Genomic DNA, 20,428 nt, shown 5'->3' on the forward strand with positions numbered 1-20,428 from the left:
TGGAATTACTCAACAGGCGTGAACGCCTATGTTAAGACTTCTCACGACATATTATGACATATTATATAAAGTAGATGAAAGTAGACAGCTGGGGAAAAAACGTATTGATTGCTTTATAGTAATCAAGAGAGAGAGAGAGAGAGAGAGAGAGAGAGAGAGAGAGAGAGAGAGAGAGAGAGAGAGAGAGAGAGAGAGAGAGACAGAAAGAGGGACAGAGACACAGAGAGAGGGAGAGGTGGCGTTGGAGATACACATATTTGAAAATATTCCAGCGATTCCTTAAACAAATTTCCCTATCCTAATACACTCTCATTAATCAGTTTCCGGTGTCATTAAACAAACATTCACATTCCATCCCACTAACCACTATCTGGATAATATTCGATGTGACAAAAAACACCCACTTCTTTTTTTTTTTTTTTTTTTTTTTTCTTTTTTTTTTTTGCCCCCATAAAATGACTATTACGACATACCCTAAACATCTGCGCGTGAATCGCGTAGTCCTTTCATCAGCAACACTGTGGGTAGCTAGATGCAGGGAGCAATGCTGGTAACTGTTAAACGTAATTGCCTACTCTTCGTACGTCATTACATCTTCGCAGCTGGTAGCATGGCTGTAATCTCTTTGTCGCGACCAACCCATCCTGTGCTTCAAATCAAATATTGAGTGCTTTTGATATTGCCATTTCATTTTAGACTGTGGTCAGAGCAAGTCCACGAAGACAATCATCTGAAACCATGAGAACTGGAGGGGCCTGTTCCGTAACGCTCTTGATCGCGCTCACGTTTGCTGTATGGTGAGTTGATGTACTCGTTTGTGTTTCTGTGACATATACAGTAGTAGTAGTAGTAGTAGTAGTAGTAGTAGTAGTAGTAGTAGTAGTAGTAGTAGTAGTAGTAGTAGTAGTAGTTGTAGTTGTAGCAGTAATAGTAGTAGTTGTAGTAGTAAATATAAAAGTGGTAGTAATAGTAGAGTAGACGTTTTAGTAGAAGTAGTAAGTAGTAACAGCAGTAGTAGTAGTAGTAATTGTTGATGTAATAAATAGAGATTATAAAACGAGCTTGTGTGTCGTACTGATTTTACGAAACGATCGAGTGTCAGGATTTTTGTATTGCCCGAGCGAGAGCGAGTGTAATACATGAATCCTGACACGAGACAATAATAATATTGATAATAAAGAAATTATTACAATTTCTTTATTATCCATATTATTATTGTTGTTTTCTTTATGAACAAGGCCCAACTCAAAATGTTTCAACCACAACATACTAGAAGGAGACGAAGAAATGACGTCATATTTCAAATGCACAGTCTGAGCTGGGACTGGAGAAGCAACGTCATGGTATGACGTCTCTTCCCACAATTACGTCATTACACTTGTTATTGCATGTGTGCTTCGTATGATTATTATTAACTCGGTTATGTTGAACCATATGGATAATAATATCAGTAACAGCAGCAGCAATAGTGTTGGTAGTAAAGTAGCATAGGCAACAATATCAGTAGTAGTAGATATATAGGGAATAACTGGTTACTGTCTTAAGATATCGGTTTTATCCTGCGAAGGTTAGAATGGCGATGGCAGCGAGGCTCTGCTGAGCTGAATTCGCTATTAGCCCTGAGCAGGATAAAGCCGATATCTTAAGGCAGTAATCAGTTATTTCTTTTATCCTGCAATCCTACAGGAATATTTGAAAAATCGTTATTTATTCCAGTTTTGTGTACGCAAATCGAATATTGTCAACCTAGCAAGGCTTTTGCCGTATGACGTCATGCAAGACACATGACGTCATTATTTGTAAGACGCTAGCTACATTCTGTCACATTAAAAAAGCGTTTCTAAACTCTCATTCATAAATAATTATACACGTTTCGTATTGTTATCGCAAAACTAAAAGTTATTTGTATTTACTGTACTTCAACAAATGATTTAAAGAGTATGTTTATTGAAAATCTACTCTGAAATACTCGAGTCGAGTCGGGCTTATGTCACGCGACCTATATTTAGCAGTAGGAGTAGTAGTAGTAGTAGTAGTAGTAGTAGTAGTAGTAGTAGGCGTAGTATTAGTATTAGTATTAGTAGTAGTAGTGGTGGTGGTAGTTACAGTATTATTATTATTATTAGTAGTAGTAGTAGTAGAAGTTGTAGTAGTAGTAGTAGTAGTAGTAGTAGTAATAGTTGTAGTAGTAGTAGTAGTAGTAGTAGTAGTAGTAGTAGTAGTGGTGGTGGTGATAGTAGTAATAGTGGTGGTGTTGGTATTATTAGTAATAGAATTAATATAGTAGTAGTAGTAGTAGTAGTAGTAGTAGTAGTAGTAAAAGTAGCAGAAGCTGCAACAGGTAAATCTGTTAATTTTTGAGTTTATTCATAACAGTATCTATCTATCAGCTTAATATTACTGAGTAATGTCATGGGGCTTCCAATTTGACGTAAAACGATATGTTTGTTTTAAACGCATTACTTAATGATCATTTGGTCGTCGTAAATATTAAAATTAACAGTTTTCCCCCGAGCTATGGATTGGAGTGGCTTTAAACAAACATCTCTTCTTTTTTTTCAAATATAACATCTAGTTTTCATTGTTGCTTTCTTTTTAGTTTTGCTAAAGCTCTTTTATTTCAAAATATAAAATTTTGTTTTTGTTGTTGGTTTCTTTTTACTTTTGCTAAAGCTCTTTTCTTCTCAAACATAACATTTTATTTTTATTGTTGCTTTTTTCGGTTTTGCTAAAACTCTTTCTTTTCCAGATATAACATTTAGTTTTTATTGCTTCTTTCTTTTTAGTTTTGCTAAAGCTCTTTTCTTCCCAAACATAACATTTTATTTTTATTACTGCTTTCCTTCCAGTTTCGCCATAATTCTTTCCTTTCCAGATATAACATTTTATTTTTATTACTGCTTTCCTTCCAGTTTCGCTATAGTTCTTTCTTTTCCAGATATAACATTTTGTTTTTATTGCTGCTTTCTTTTCAGTTTTGCAAAAGCTGAAGACAAGAAAGAACATACAGACAAACAAACGTCAAAGTCAGGATCTATCGCGAAAAGATCTTTCCATCAGATGTCAAATGGACCTACGGAGAAAAGATCACCTTTTGATTCACTCGCTAACGGCTTGATTGGAAAACGACCATTCGACCAACTTGCAAATGGACTAATCGGGAAAAGAGCACCATTCGACTCTCTGGCAAATGGTTTAATTGGGAAACGACCATTCGACCAACTTGCCAATGGACTAATCGGGAAAAGAGCACCATTCGACTCTCTGGCAAATGGTTTAATCGGAAAACGACCATTCGACCAACTTGCCAATGGACTAATCGGGAAAAGAGCACCATTCGATTCTCTGGCAAATGGTTTAATCGGGAAACGACCATTCGACCAACTTGCCAATGGACTAATCGGGAAAAGAGCACCATTCGACTCTCTGGCAAATGGTTTAATCGGGAAACGACCATTCGACCAACTTGCCAATGGGCTAATCGGGAAAAGAGCACCATTCGACTCTCTGGCAAATGGTTTAATCGGGAAACGACCATTCGACCAACTTGCAAATGGACTGATTGGAAAACGTGTGCCGTTTGACTCTATAGCAAATGGCTTGATTGGAAAACGACCATTCGACCAACTTGCAAATGGACTGATTGGAAAACGTGTGCCGTTTGACTCTATAGCAAATGGCTTGATTGGAAAACGACCATTCGACCAACTGGCAAACGGTTTGATTGGCAAACGGGCACTAAATGGAAAGCTCCAATACGGCTCGACGGCATATGGAAGTGAGTCTTCGAAGGACACGGTCGACAAAAGACATTTTGACTCTCTTGCAAGTGGGCTGATTGGAAAACGCTCACAATAACCTCTGAGCCAGTTCACATTGCCACTGCTTATGCAAGACTGAGCAGATCTCCGTAGCCACGAAGAAGAACAACATAGTGTTTATTTATTTTGTTTATTTCTTGCCTGTTCAAAGATACTAATTTATTTATGTTCTCTTGTTTTATATTTATATATTCAATGACGTATTTTAAATTAAAATATATAAATCAGGGCCACACTGAGACTACGGTACGCAGGGGGTGCGCATTAAAGACAGATACAGGGCTTAGTAATATGAGATGGTTGTCAGCAAAGAAAAAACAGATACAGAACAGTGATTCGAGATGCTGAGAGAAAAAAATCAGGTCTAGGACATAGGTATATGAGTCATTAAACACACAGTTATTTGAGATGTTGGGTAGTAAAAACATATATATATATATATTATATATATATATATATATATATATATATATATAGTTTATTTGTTCCTTTGTTTGCTTATTTCTTGAAATATAATGCATATAATAAATGCATATATGTTGCCTTACACTTTTAGTCAATAGTGCGCTAATTAACTGAATGTTTAATAATCGTCCTTGTGCATTTATGCTACTGACATTTAATACAAATATTAAAAACGTATTCGAATATCATGCACCTCAACTTGGTAAACAAAAGTGTGCTTGTCGTTCTTGTATCTAATTTAAACGAAAGCTATAAGACACTTGTTTGAAATTTCAAAGAAACAAATGTCTTGTTTTAAAAATATTGTGTTATGTTAGACCTGCTAATTTTCGTTCGTGTTGTAAATATCCCCCTCGGTTCAACTCCGCACCATTGTTAAGGTATCCTAAGAGGAAACGTGAACTAGTAAGTTTTTCATTGGTTGACGAATTCGGTACCCGCCAACCATAACTGATGTTACATAAATGCCATCTAATTCCTTTGTCTTGGTACGTCATGCGTCTTTCAATACAAATACAATTATGAAGAATATTTAAACTATATGTTTGTTGTGGAAAGAAACCATCCCTACAAAAAGGGAGATTAAAAAGAAGTTCAGCAAAACGCCACCGATTAGAACGAAATATACTGGAGCTGATTTAAGAAAAACAAAAATAATACTCTGATTTTTATTGGTAATTTACTGGTCGACATTTGAAACATGAATAAAGAAGTTGTTAAAATTTCCATTGTGTTTTATTGTTTTATTGTGGTAGTTTTCCTGTAGTGTTTCCTTCTTTATCTTATTCATTGTAGCATGAGAATTGTAATGGCGACCTTCTGTTACAGGCCGATCAGTTTTGATGTTGAATGGTCTTGTATTTCATTAATTTTAATTTATTTTCGTGCTTATATCCAATTAAGGTTTAAGCACGCTGTCCTGGGTTATCCGAGCTGTCTTTCCAGGACAGTGGGTTAGTTGATAATCATTAGTGGTTAGTGAGAGAGAAGAGGGTGTAGTGGCCTTACACCTACCCATTGAGTCGGTAAAACTCGCTCTGGGTGGGAATCGGTACCAGGCTGCGAACCCTGTACCCAACAGCCTTATGCCCCGATGGCTTAATTACGACACCACCGTGGCCGATATAAAAAAACAAACAAAACAAAAACATGTTTTTTTATTTTTTTTTAAATAAATTTGTATTACCCCCATATCAATTTAACAATGACAAGGGTGGGGCGCCTTGCATCATTGCCTTACAATGAGCTAATATACATAATTATATTATATACAAATGGTTACAATAGTACATAATACATACACATATTATACAATCTTAAACCTACATTTACAATAATACACATATACACTAACATTCATGTACATAGAATAGAGGTTTAGCTTTATATATATAAATACATACATACATATATATTGTACCAAAAATATTTACTTTTTGTATAGCATAATCTTTCATAAATGTGAGATTTAGGCATAATTTGTTTTTAAAACTCAAACATTAAGTTGACACGCCCATACGTTATTTCTAAATAGCATTTGGTCTGAGGAATGAGAGACAAAAATAAAAGAAAGTTTGGAAGGAAAGAAGACAGTAGAAAAGAGGTAGAAAAAGGAAAAAGAGAAGAAAGGAAATGAGAAGTAGAAGATAAAGGAACTAGACGAGTGCTTGGACAGGTGTGTAGCGCTAGAAATAAACGTTTGGATGGAGTAAAAGACCGATTTTTTTTTAAAGAATATAGTTTGTTAATTGTATACGTCTGTGTCAATATGTATTTTGTTTAAGCTAGAAGATCAAGCCACTTGGACCAGTTGTTAATTTTTAAAATATATATATTTTTCTATTTGAAATGTTTTACGTAGAATAACTTTAATCGCATTGATACATAAATTTCTTTTAAGTATTTTCATGGTATAAATATAGTATTTAGTATTAATTATTAACCAGTTTATATTTTGGGCCATTTTTCCATCAGTCATCCCAAAAATCACTAAATGTTTTGTTAGTGAAATGCGAAATCCCGTTTCATGAAATATCCAATTTTCTAAACTTTTCCAAAGCTCTCGTACCTTGTCACAATCGTAAAATAAATGTTGTAAAGCTTCAGGTAGTTTATTGCAGAATGAGCATTTATTTGATTCAGAATAATTTATCATATATAGAAATGTATTTGTGGCAAGAATTCTGTGCAGCAGTCGATATTGAAATCATATTAATGTAGTGTCTTTTAAACATTTAAAAGGTAAAACATAATATTTTGTCCATGTAAGATGGTCAAATATTAAACCCTTGCTTGCATACTTTGTTTGTGACTTTGGAGTGGTGATTTTATTATTCAAAATATTGTACATAACCTTACTTGTTGTATTCTTGTTCATCAGAAAAATCAGTTTAAAAGGAAAAATTGGTATTTTAATTTTGCTAAACTCTGTTACAGTTAAGCTATCTTGTGTTTGTAAAAAGGCTTTTACAGCGTTTGTTAGCGATGCATAATGTAAAAAGTTAGTACTTATGTTATATTTTTGGGTAAAGGATTCAAATGTAAGAAAGTCTCCTTCCTCGTCCAGTATGTCGCTAATACAAATGACTCCTTTGTTAATATAGTTCTTATACATAAATGGTTTATTATTTAATAATATGTTGGTATTATACCAAATATTCAATCCTTGGATATCTTCAGTGGTTTGTAACTTTTGATATTTTTGAACTAGTGCCCAACTACACAAAACATCTTTCCAAAACATATTTCTTACTCTTTCCTTTTTAATTACAAGAAAGTAATCTCCGTATATAACAAGGTCTTTAGTTCGTAACTTTGTGGTGGACTCAAATAATGTAACCCATTTTGTACTTTGTCGGAAAATTATTTGTATCCACGTTGCTTTTAAAGATGTAACAAGGTGTACTATATCAGGAATATTTAAACCGCCATATTTATAATCTTGTACTAATACATCTCGCTTGATTTTTTCTGGTTTATTTTGCCAAATAAATTTAAAAAACATGTTTTTAAGAGCTTGTATCATATGTGTTGGTGGATTTGGCAGTGCTATTAAAAGATGTGTGATTTTTGGTATTATTAAGGTTTTAAGGACTGTAACCCTTCCAAGTACTGACAATTTCCTAATTGACCAAAGTTTCATTACATTCTGCATATCTTTAATTTTCGAATTATAATTACAATCTATAATTTCATCTAAATTAACTGTGAAATTTATACCAAGGAGGTTAAATTTATTTCCACCCCATTCTAGCTTCCACCGTGTATGATGGTATACTTCTTTAGAATATTTTTTGCAGCCTATCCAAATGGCTTTAGACTTTGTATAATTTATTTTTAAACCTGAGATATCTGAGTAGTAATCAAGTAAAACCATTGTACTTTCCAGAGACTGGGATGTCCCGTCAAGAATAAAAGTAGTATCATCTGCGTATTGAGTTATTAAATATTCTTCGCCTTCAATAGAAATACCTTTAATGTCATTGTTATTTCTCACAAGAATTGAAAGAATTTCGGCACAAATTAAAAAGATATAAGGTGAGAGTGGCCGATATAATTTTAATAATATATCATTGTCCGGGAACGGCTGTTTTTCATACTATGGAATGTACTACAAATTATTCATGAGCCCATTGTATTCTAAAATTACACACATTATCATTTCCAAAGCACTTTTACTTTTCTTTTTACATCAAACGAAACGATATATATATATATATATATATATATATATATATATATATATATACATGTATATACATATATACATATACACACACACACACACACACACACACACACACACATGCATACATACACACATATATAGATAGATGTGTGTGTGTGTGTGTGTGTGTGTGTGTGTGTGTGTGTATATGTATCCAGTATTGAAAATGAGCAGTCTCCCGGTCGCCACGGACGACTAAGAATTTTACAAAGGTTGGGCGACCATCGAATTTAGTGCCTGGCGAGTATGGTACTAGTTAAAAAAGAAACTAATACTGAATTGAATGTGACAAAATACACCGCGTCTATGTTGGCGCGAACTACAAAGCTGGCAGCAGAAGACCTAGAAAAGGTTCTATATTTTTACAGCGCCAACATGATGAATAAATATAAATTTCATATAATAAAGTTTTAAACCCATATCGTCTCAAATAACATTTTATTGGTGGTAAATGTGCACTGTAAAAAACTAAAATTCTTTACAAACTGCATAGGTTAACTCTTTTTTGTGATACAGGTTTTAAGGCAATTGATGGAACATCCAAGGTAATCTGAATGACACAAACGTAATACATGATTAGGGCCTTGTCTCTGCACAAAGCAGAGTCGAATGAGCATTTGGCAAAACAGTGGATGATTCTCTATCTAGGAGGACAGCCACTCCCGAGGAAATCATTTGCTGGGAATTTCACCATCTTGTATCACCACAAAGTTTATTCCATACCTCTTGCATCGCCACAGAGAGGACTGCCACTCCCAGGCTAGTTTACTAAAGCACGCGCAGTTCTAAATTTAGTCTGGCTTTACTGCATTATCTTTTACACTGTATTGAAAATTAGATTTAATATGTTTAATTTAATGTTACTTTGTAAAGAAACTGGATTTTTTTACTGGATTTATTTTTCAATTGTTTTATTCGAGATGGTATGGGTTTAAAACAACATGTTTTAATATCAATTTTAGAAACTAAAATTACTAATATATTTGGATCAGGCTTTCAGCTCTATTTCAAGAAGAATTGGAAACGTTTTCTAGATGATTGTTTCATACTGTGGTCTTTGTCCAAACACTGTTTGGAATTATTTCACGAGTTACTCAACACACTGAATAGTAATATAAACTTTACTATGGAAACAGACGCAAAGAAAATTCCTTTTCTTGACACTTTAGTAATCAAGTGTGGACGCATAATAGAAACTGATATATTTTGCAAACCAACTGATAGCAAACAGTACCTTTCTTTCTCATTCTGCCATCCGAGTCATACGAGAAGAGGTATACCATATAACCTAGCACGGCGTATCTGTATGATTGTGTCAAATATACAAACACGTGATCAACGTCTCCGGGAACTCAACATGTATCTTAAAACGCGAGGATGTCCAAAAGAGCTAATAGCATATAGTATCGAATAGGCCGTAGTATTAGACAGAAAATATCTTTTAAAACCACAACAAATCGTTTCAGCGAAAAGGCCGCTCGCATTTGTATCCACCCATAACCCGCAGAACCCCGATATATATATAAAGATCTTGTCAGAATTGCACATTTTAAAACAAAATGAAAAAATGTCATCTATACTAGACTCTATTTCAATTATAAATAGTAAGAGACAAAGCAAAATCTTGAAACAGATACTGACAAAAGCATAATTTGAATCTACAACAGTAGAACATAAATGCAGTGTCAAAAAGTGTAACCGAAGTAATTGTGTTACAAGCCAACATATTTTAGAAGGCACACATATAGAATTCAACCACAAAGGTTTATTTTGGGCACACAGGGATATGGATTGTTCGGTTAACAATGTTATTTATGTAATTACATGCCAAGGTTGCAAAGAACAATACACTGGTCATACCACTCAGCTGAGAGCCAGAGTACGCGTACACAAACAGCAAATAAAACAACCTGAAACAAGATGCATACCCTTGAGTTCACATTTAAATACATGTGCGGCACAAAAAGATATTAAATTCACCATTTTCCCATTTTATCACATAGATACCAATGATGAAATGAAAAGAAAGACAAAGGAAATGTATTTTATTACAAAGTTTTGTCCACTTCTTAATGCTCTTCGTTAGATAAAAGCAACAATGACGTAATTAAATCAATCCCCTTCTACTGCAGTAACGTCGTAATATGTATGACGTCATACTTAGCAGTTATTTAGCAGTCCCTTTCTGAAGATAAGCCACAAAATTACAATGACCACTATTTGTTATTTGTCACAATATAAAGTTATTGTTTCATTTGAGTTAAAACAGATACATGCTCCAGTGCATCATTAATCATATTTACGTCTTATATCTCTATCATATCGTCGGCCATTTATTTTACAAGGCGACTTGTTATTGGTTGAAGTAAGGCTTGCATTGAGCTTACATATATATCTTCGATTTGACAACACTGACAGGTAGTGCATTCCAAGTTGTGTGATTGCTGCCAGCCAGAAAAGCAGTTGCGACAATCTGTCACCATGTTTGTTTTGTCATTACAAATTGGCAAACTGACCCTTTTCGTTAATGTATTGAAACTAGCCAATACTGGAAATACAAATTACATTACTTTTATCTGTACATGTTTATATACATTGAACTACGCCCACCGTTGTGTTGTACCTGTTTATATTGTATATATTTCTATATTTGGTATTATGCTGTTCATTAAACTGTTGAATTGTAAAACTCCAAGCAGATAACGAAGTTGAACTCGGTAATCCAATATCCTTATAACTGTCATTACAAAGGTCAATCGTGCCAGGCTTGTTGACAACAGAGTAATCAACACATAATTATAAAAGCACGGCGATCATATTACAAAAACCAAATCGTGGTTATTAATCCGAGTCCAGATATTTCCTACACACCTATTGGTTAACACATACATGTGCGGTAAAAAGCTTGAAGTCATACGATTGGCTGCTACAAGGTGATGACCGGGTCACCAATGCCAAACCATCCAATGACCAAAAAAAAGAACGGTTGAATTGACCAATCCGTGATGTACAAGATAACCTGAAAATGACTTGACTGTGACACACATATTAACTAAATGTAGAAGCGAAAGGGTTTTTAATAGGTTTTCGTTGGAAAAGACATTTAAATTTATTTTAAAACTTTTGTTTTAGGATATGTAATAAATAGAATGCAACACTTGCTTTCGATCGTTAAGATAGTTTTAAAACAACTCGTTGTGAGATAAATATCTAACGGCCACTCGTAGTGTTCTCTATTTATGTACGGAGTGTGGACATCACCACGTACTTAGAAATTGTTACCTTTTTTTTCTCTTTTTTTCGGGGTAAGAACATCACTAGAGCACATTGATTTATTAATCATTGGCTATTGGATGTCAAACATTTAGTAATATTTTGACATAGTCTTAGAGAGTAAACCAGCTACATTTTCCCATTAACGGCAAGGGATATTTTATATGCACCATCCCACAGACAGGATAGCACATACCACGGCCTTTGATATATCAGTCGTGGTGCACTGTCTGGATCGAGAAATAGCCCAATGGTCCACCAACAGGGATCGATCCCAGACCGACCGGTCTTCAATCGGACGCTTTAACAATGTTATACGAAGACATCACCTTCACGTGAATATCATACAGGGCCACACCTAGCGAGTGAGGGGGTGGGATGGTGGCAGAAAGTATCAAAACATTATTTTAAAAGTTAAGTTTTTTTTGTGGGTTTTTATGTTTATCGTGGGTTTTTTTTTTTTTGGGGGGGGGGGGGGCTTTGGTGTTGGGGGCCTGTAGTCTGACGCATTTCAAGCGCGCATTTGGACCACCTGCGCTCATGCGCTCACGCGAGCTCAGTCGTAGATATTTTTATGAGAGAGAAGAGAGGGGGGGGGAGTGAGAGAGGGAGGGAGGGAGGGGAAAGAGAGTCGGAGAGGACAAAATAAGGTGCAGAGAGATGGGCGGAGTAGGAAAGAAAGAGACGGAAGGAAGGGATATAGATGGAGGAAGGAAGAGACAAACAACCAAGAAGGTTACTTTAGTATGAAATCCAACAGATAGGACAGTACCGTAATGCACTGTGTATTGCCAGCGGGATATTCGTTTCAGAACATTGAAATTTACCTCCTGCGGGTTATCTGCCGCTACCGGCTATATGACCCATTATTGTTACACAAAAGCTAAACAACATTCTGATATGCCAAAACAAAACCCCCACACAGAAACAATCGTGTCAGGGTAAACACGAAATTTCAAGGACATCTACCTCATCTCTACCAAGTTGATATCTAGCAGCCTCCGTCTTATTGATGATCATAATTTCGCCACTAGTATGCATCACGATACTAGTGCAAATCTAGCCACGTCCGCACCCCACCCCCCACATGCTTATGCAACATTTATTCAGTCACCACCAAGTGTTGTGTGTGTTGGCATGCTTCCACCAGAGAACTGTTCAAGCACGCCTGTCGTGGGCACAACCTCTGACTTCGCCAAAGTAAAGTTTGGTTTGTTTAACGACACCACTGAAGCATATTGATTTATTAAACATCGGCTATTGGATGTCAAACATTTGATAATTATGACTCGTAGTCATCAGAGGAAACCCGCTACATTTTCTTAATGCAGCAAGGGATCTTTTATATGCACTTTCCCACAGACAGGAAAACACGATTTCGCCAGAGAGTTCTATCCATGGCATGGCACCAAGTGTTTGGAATCCACATCCTATACAGTCCACCCTCCCCTCCCCCTCCCGTAACATTGCACCGAGTGAAGGGGTACATCATAGGATACAGTATTCCACAAGCGCAATACGTAGATATGGTGGCACTAATTAAGTGTTATACAGGAATCCATGCAGCAATTGTCAAAACTTGAAGTTTATCAGCGATTCCGTGACACAAGTGAATATCTCCTTAAACCAATTTACTAACAGGCTGGACATGACAGATGACAGCCTAGGTAAAATAGAACATAATGTTGCCTCTATATGTGAGAAATATGATAATAGCATACAATTGGAGACATCTCTACAAAGACAAACTGATGAAGTGAATGATATTTAAAAAAAATCATTTTCAAAATGTTCGCATCAAGTTGGTTATTTGCATAACGAAACATTGGAGTTGAAAGAAAATATGTTAGATCTGTAACACCACAGCATGAATAATACCCTCCTATATAGCGGACTGTCAGAACAGGATGAAAATTGAGATACAGTGCTAAATTCATTTATTAAAGAAAATATGTTAGATCTGTAACACCACAGCATGAATAATACCCTCCTATATAGCGGACTGTCAGAACAGGATGAAAATTGCGATACAGTGCTAAATTCATTTATTAAAGAAAATATGTTAGATCTGTATCACCACAGCATGAATAATACCCTCCTATACAGCGGACTGTCAGAACAGGATGAAAATTGCGATACAGTGCTAAATTCATTTATTAAAGAAAATATGTTAGATCTGTAACACCACAGCATGAATAATACCCTCCTATATAGCGGACTGTCAGAACAGGATGAAAATTGCGATACAGTGCTAAATTCATTTATTAAAGAAAATATGTTAGATCTGTAACACCACAGCATGAATAATACCCTCCTATATAGCGGACTGTCAGAACAGGATGAAAATTGCGATACAGTGCTAAATTCATTTATTAAAGAAAATATGTTAGATCTGTAACACCACAGCATGAATAATACCCTCCTATATAGCGGACTGTCAGAACAGGATGAAAATTGAGATACAGTGCTAAATTCATTTATTAAAGAAAATATGTTAGATCTGTAACACCACAGCATGAATAATACCCTCCTATATAGCGGACTGTCAGAACAGGATGAAAATTGCGATACAGTGCTAAATTCATTTATTAAAGAAAATATGTTAGATCTGTAACACCACAGCATGAATAATACCCTCCTATATAGCGGACTGTCAGAACAGGATGAAAATTGCGATACAGTGCTAAATTCATTTATTAAAGAAAATATGTTAGATCTGTAACACCACAGCATGAATAATACCCTCCTATATAGCGGACTGTCAGAACAGGATGAAAATTGCGATACAGTGCTAAATTCATTTATTAAAGAAAATATGTTAGATGTGTAACACCACAGCATGAATAATACCCTCCTATATAGCGGACTGTCAGAACAGGATGAAAATTGCGATACAGTGCTAAATTCATTTATTAAAGAAAATATGTTAGATCTGTATCACCACAGCATGAATAATACCCTCCTTCCTATACAGCGGACTGTCAGAACAGGATGAAAATTGCGATACAGTGCTAAATTCATTTATTAAAGAAAATATGTTAGATCTGTAACACCACAGCATGAATAATACCCTCCTATATAGCGGACTGTCAGAACAGGATGAAAATTGCGATACAGTGCTAAATTCATTTATTAAAGAAAATATGTTAGATCTGTAACACCACAGCATGAATAATACCCTCCTATATAGCGGACTGTCAGAACAGGATGAAAATTGCGATACAGTGCTAAATTCATTTATTAAAGAAAATATGTTAGATCTGTAACACCACAGCATGAATAATACCCTCCTATATAGTGGACTGTCAGAACAGGATGAGATACAGTGCTAAATTCATTTATTAAAGAAAATATGTTAGATCTGTAACACCACAGCATGAATAATACCCTCCTATATAGCGGACTGTCAGAACAGGATGAAAATTGCGATACAGTGCTAAATTCATTTATTAAAGAAAATATGTTAGATCTGTAACACCACAGCATGAATAATACCCTCCTATATAGCGGACTGTCAGAACAGGATGAAAATTGAGATACAGTGCTAAATTCATTTATTAAAGAAAATATGTTAGATCTGTAACACCACAGCATGAATAATACCCTCCTATATAGCGAACTGTCAGAACAGGATGAAAATTGCGATACAGTGCTAAATTCATTTATTAAAGAAAATATGTTAGATCTGTAACACCACAGCATGAATAATACCCTCCTATATAGTGGACTGTCAGAACAGGATGAGATACAGTGCTAAATTCATTTATTAAAGAAAATATGTTAGATCTGTAACACCACAGCATGAATAATACCCTCCTATATAGCGGACTGTCAGAACAGGATGAAAATTGCGATACAGTGCTAAATTCATTTATTAAAGAAAATATGTTAGATCTGTAACACCACAGCATGAATAATACCCTCCTATATAGCGGACTGTCAGAACAGGATGAAAATTGAGATACAGTGCTAAATTCATTTATTAAAGAAAATATGTTAGATCTGTAACACCACAGCATGAATAATACCCTCCTATATAGCGGACTGTCAGAACAGGATGAAAATTGCGATACAGTGCTAAATTCATTTATTAAAGAAAATATGTTAGATCTGTAACACCACAGCATGAATAATACCCTCCTATATAGCGGACTGTCAGAACAGGATAAATTGCGATACAGTGCTAAATTAATTTATTAAAGAAAATATGTTAGATCTGTAACACCACAGCATGAATAATACCCTCCTATATAGCGGACTGTCAGAACAGGATGAAAATTGCGATACAGTGCTAAATTCATTTATTAAAGAAAATATGTTAGATCTGTAACACCACAGCATGAATAATACCCTCCTATATAGCGGACTGTCAGAACAGGATAAATTGCGATACAGTGCTAAATTAATTTATTAAAGAAAATATGTTAGATCTGTAACACCACAGCATGAATAATACCCTCCTATATAGCGGACTGTCAGAACAGGATGAAATTGCGATACAGTGCTAAATTCATTTATTAAAGAAAAACTTGATATCGAGGAGGACATTATTGTTCAAATATTACGCACCGTACTGAGCCTTCAAACAGAACAAGGTCACGACCTCGTACACTCGTTGCACGCTTTCACTAGTTTAAACAAAGGAAGCTGGTACGCTCGGCTGCACCAACGAAGCTCAGAGATGTGCCGTATGGAGTGAACGAACAGTTTCCACGTGAGATGGCGGAGCGAAGACGCGAACTCTTATCCACTGCTACGTCAAGCTAAAGCTAGAGGAGAATATACCGACTTGTGAAGGACAAACTGTTTGTAAATGAAATACTTCTTTATCCCAATACGAATACACCTCAACCCAGACCAGCACCCCGATTCCGACACTCACCCCCTTCATATCAAGGTCATTATGTGTCCTACCCCTGCCCAATGCCAACTCAACCATTATATTACCCTCAAAATGTAGTTAAACCCACTACACATGGGCCTATGGCTTCTTCCCCGACGCGGCAGAACAATAATGTTTGTCAACATGGCTAGAGGTGTCAAACATTGTTCCAGCCATTAAGCATTAACCAAGCTCATAATTATCCACACAAATCTGTTTTAAATAGAGAATATGATGTATGTCAGCTTGGGCACACCAGTTTTGTTCAGTGGTCAACGTACGTTGATCCGCTTTGTGTGACAGATCATACTTTCAGGTGTGTGGAAACCACAGGCGATATAAAGGCTGGAACACATAACGTATGTGACAATAATATTCAATATGATTTTATAGGTAGTGACGTTGTGTTATGTAATTCCAAGCCACATGACGTTAAAAATGGCAATGATTTGTCACATTACTATGTTCAATATAATGTTGTTTCTTCAGATTGTATAGTTAATCGTTAATGGTAATAATGTAAATAATTTTAAAATAAAAATTAATGTTGTTAACAATGACACCGTGCTAACTCATGATGCTACAAGTCATAAACATTTGTCACAGAACCATATTTTTAATTATACTGCACATGGCGTAACGGAATTATAGGATATTAAACGAGCTTCCATTTCGTATCATGTTTATGTCCCTCGTAAAATAATATTCAATTGTCTAATGTTTAACATCTAATTGATTTTATTAAAAATTACGACCAATTTGTGTTTTGTAGAGACAAAATTAGGATCCTTTGATATTGTTGATATTGCAGGTTACGATATGTGCTGTAATAACCGTAAAAAAAAACAATACTTATTAAGCAATATGACATTTAACACATTTAACAGTTTGTCATCACCGTTCGTCATAACTGGGCAGTATCCTGATCAAAATCCGGGGGGGGGGGGGGGGGGGGGGGCACTACTTTCTATAAACAAATGAAACCCTATACACATTAAACCCCCCTGAGATGTGAATGCTATGTTCTGGAATATGTTCGTCGGCATCACTAGTCATCGCCATTCGTCGATAACCATAAACATCATCATCACCCGTCACCACCATTCGCCGGTCACCATAACCATCATCATCTACCAACTACTGTCACCAGTGATCATTGACTGGGTCACACACAGCGGTGTCAAGAAGCATATCATTGATAGACAACGAAAGCATATAATAGCAATTTTTTCCTTGCAGGCAGATCTCGTTAGTCTTCTACCATAGAGTACTTTGTTACAAAGAATAGTCATTCTCGTACTGTTACGAAGACTAATTTATTAAATTATAGATATTTCGATGATGACTGGGAAATCATTGACGTAATCTCATTTTGTTGTACCAAAAGCACTGTATTAAGGTAGTTCCAATGAAAAGTCATACATAATAATATATTCTCTCGATATATATATATATAATTGGATATTTTGCTCCTCCTTTTTGCAGTTTTTTGCAAATAAGGCATAAGGTACTATCTGATAGGAAGAATGAAGGGGTGTTTTATTTAATGACGCAACACATTTTAATTATGGTTATTTGGCGTCAAAACTATCTGAAAAGCAATTCAAAATTGTGTTCATATATAATAGGTATAATTATCCTATTATCCTGTTGTTGAACATTTAATATTTAAAAGTAATATGAAAGTTTATGTTTCTGATTGGAATTGGATCCAGAGAGACTTGACAGACTATTATTGCATTATTATTATCTTAATAATTGCTTAGACTAGTCTTGGAGCGGCAGTCCTCTTTGAGCAGTGCAGGGAGGATGTATTGTCCTTTAAATGATCCCCTCGGAAGTGGCTGTCCTCCCTAGACGAGCCCCTAGATAGAGTTTCATGGAATGAACCACTATTTTGACATTGCTTCATTTGTCATAATCTATATACATTGGAGGTTTCGGCTGGTTTTAGGGTTGTTTTTTCATATATACTTATATATAGTAGGACCAACCCTGTAAATTTTATAGTCCTCAAGTTGCGACTCGGGGTCATCAAACATCAAACAAAACGTAAATATACTATTTTATAGTCCTCAAGTTGCGACTCAGGGTCATCAAACATCAAACAAAACGTAAATATACTATTTTATAGTCCTCAAGTTGCGACTCGGGGTCATCAAACATCAAACAAAACGTAAATATACTATTTTATAGTCCTCAAGTTGCGACTCAGGGTCATCAAACAAAACGTAAATATACTATTTTATAGTCCTCAAGTTGCGACTCAGGGTCATCAAACAAAACGTAAATATACTATTTTATAGTCCTCAAGTTGCGACTCAGGGTCATCAAACATCAAACAAAACGTAAATATACTATTTTATAGTCCTCAAGTTGCGACTCGGGGTCATCAAACATCAAACAAAACGTAAATATACTATTTTATAGTCCTCAAGTTGCGACTCGGGGTCATCAAACATCAAACAAAACGTAAATATACTATTTTATAGTCCTCAAGTTGCGACTCAGGGTCATCAAACAAAACGTAAATATACTATTTTATAGTCCTCAAGTTGCGACTCAGGGTCATCAAACATCAAACAAAACGTAAATATACTATTTTATAGTCCTCAAGTTGCGACTCGGGGTCATCAAACATCAAACAAAACGTAAATATACTATTTTATAGTCCTCAAGTTGCGACTCGGGGTCATCAAACATCAAACAAAACGTAAATATACTATTTTATATTTCGCCACTTGAGCCTTGTTCACCCGAAGCGATCTTAGCACTAGAATTACCTTAAGTGCATAAAATAGTTATGCTCCTAAGGTGATCTTAGCGCTATGGTTGCTTTCTTGAACGAGGCCTTGGAGAATTATGACATATAAGTGTGAATAAAGCAAAATCAGTAATTTAAAATTGCTCAAGAGTGACGAGTCCACACAACCCTGGATATCTTTATATACACCCCAATGGTTAATAATAAGCATAGAAAAAAAATATATCAGATAATTTTGGGTCAGACAAAAAAGGGGCTTCTGTTGCCAGACTGTTGCTGCTAATAGAAGAAAGTAAGTAGCCTTTACCTGGCCGTAGTCGATTTTCTCTCTCATTATCTGTTTGGTCCTAAACCGTATGTATGGAACCGTTCAAGACCTACAATACCATCAACTAGGACGGTACGGCCAAGAACAAGCGTCAATTTCCCCCATCAACTTTAAACAATTGAATGTGGACAGGGGATAGAGGCTCCCTCAGGGGCGTTCAGCCACGCAGATTCGTATTTATTGCCGTAATTAAACTAAATCATAATATATAGCCACTGAAATAAAAACACAAACAACAACCGAGATATTAATATTTACTAAACCTAAATTCTACAGTAGGGCTCAGTGACTTATACAATGACAGTGTTCAATGTCAAATAAGTAATATAATGTATAAATCCTACACTAAACGATAACCACCCCCAACCTCAATAAACGTAACACCTAGGCAACAATTACCCGGCATATATTACCTAAATACCTGTTCCCAGTGGAAGACGCCGACCACACGTCTCTCGCTGTATTTATAACCCCCCCCCCCCCACACACACACACACACACACACACCTAACCCAGTTAAATAACGCGATACATCATCTGTAATACTGGCAGCCGTAAATAACGCAATACATTTCAGCCTGTCATCTGTAATATTGGCAGCCATATATAACACAGCCTTTCCAAAGGTTTGGTGCATGTCCAACGCTATATAATCGTAATTAAATATGCTGAGTGCGTCCTTTAATGAAACATTCCTCGTTTCTTCCTTCATTGCCGACAATGGCGTTACGCTAATGACGCAGTTACCGCAACCCACGTTAACGTTGACGTGTCTGCTGCAGTATTAAACACTTATATTGGGTGGCAAAAAACCCCACAAAACCCCCCACCTCGTTCCGAACTTTAAGGGCTAATAACTTTGCAACTAACCGTTATTTTGCTATGAAACATCAAAGAAGTCACGTATATGATGGTGTTAACATATTCTGAAAACGTCTAGTCCCTATGTCATATACTAATGCTACAGTCTAATAATTAAAAACAAAAGTAAACAAAAAATGCAATGGAAGAGTCCAAAAAGCTGCATATTGAATTTACTGAAATAAGTGATCAATACGGCCTCCGTCGTCTTCGAAAACTGTCCTGAGTCTTTTTGTTACCTAACTTGAAATACTACTTCTGATCTCTCTAAGAGATATTTGGTCCCAGCATTGTTTTGAGTTCACGT

The 20,428-nt window shown here is 35.7% G+C and overlaps 1 protein-coding gene across 4 annotated transcripts in view; it reads left to right on the forward strand.

The window, feature by feature from the left end:
- LOC121370129 overlaps positions 1 to 5,012 on the forward strand; it is an 83,794-nt gene extending 78,782 nt beyond the window's left edge. For 3 of the 4 annotated variants that reach the window (XM_041495239.1, XM_041495245.1, XM_041495253.1), the window contains exons 3-4: positions 697 to 797; positions 2,976 to 5,012. In XM_041495239.1, the coding sequence (XP_041351173.1) occupies positions 739 to 797; positions 2,976 to 3,858 (942 nt within the window). In that variant the 5' untranslated portion in view covers positions 697 to 738 and the 3' untranslated portion in view covers positions 3,859 to 5,012. Of the gene's footprint in view, positions 1 to 171; positions 798 to 2,975 lie in introns of those variants that run through there. The other variant, XM_041495260.1, reaches the window with a different exon arrangement.
- The last annotated feature ends 15,416 nt before the right edge of the window (positions 5,013 to 20,428 follow it).

Source organism: Gigantopelta aegis, chromosome 1 (genome assembly GCF_016097555.1).
Source record: "Gigantopelta aegis isolate Gae_Host chromosome 1, Gae_host_genome, whole genome shotgun sequence".
Taxonomy (NCBI): Eukaryota; Metazoa; Mollusca; class Gastropoda; order Neomphalida; family Peltospiridae; genus Gigantopelta; species Gigantopelta aegis.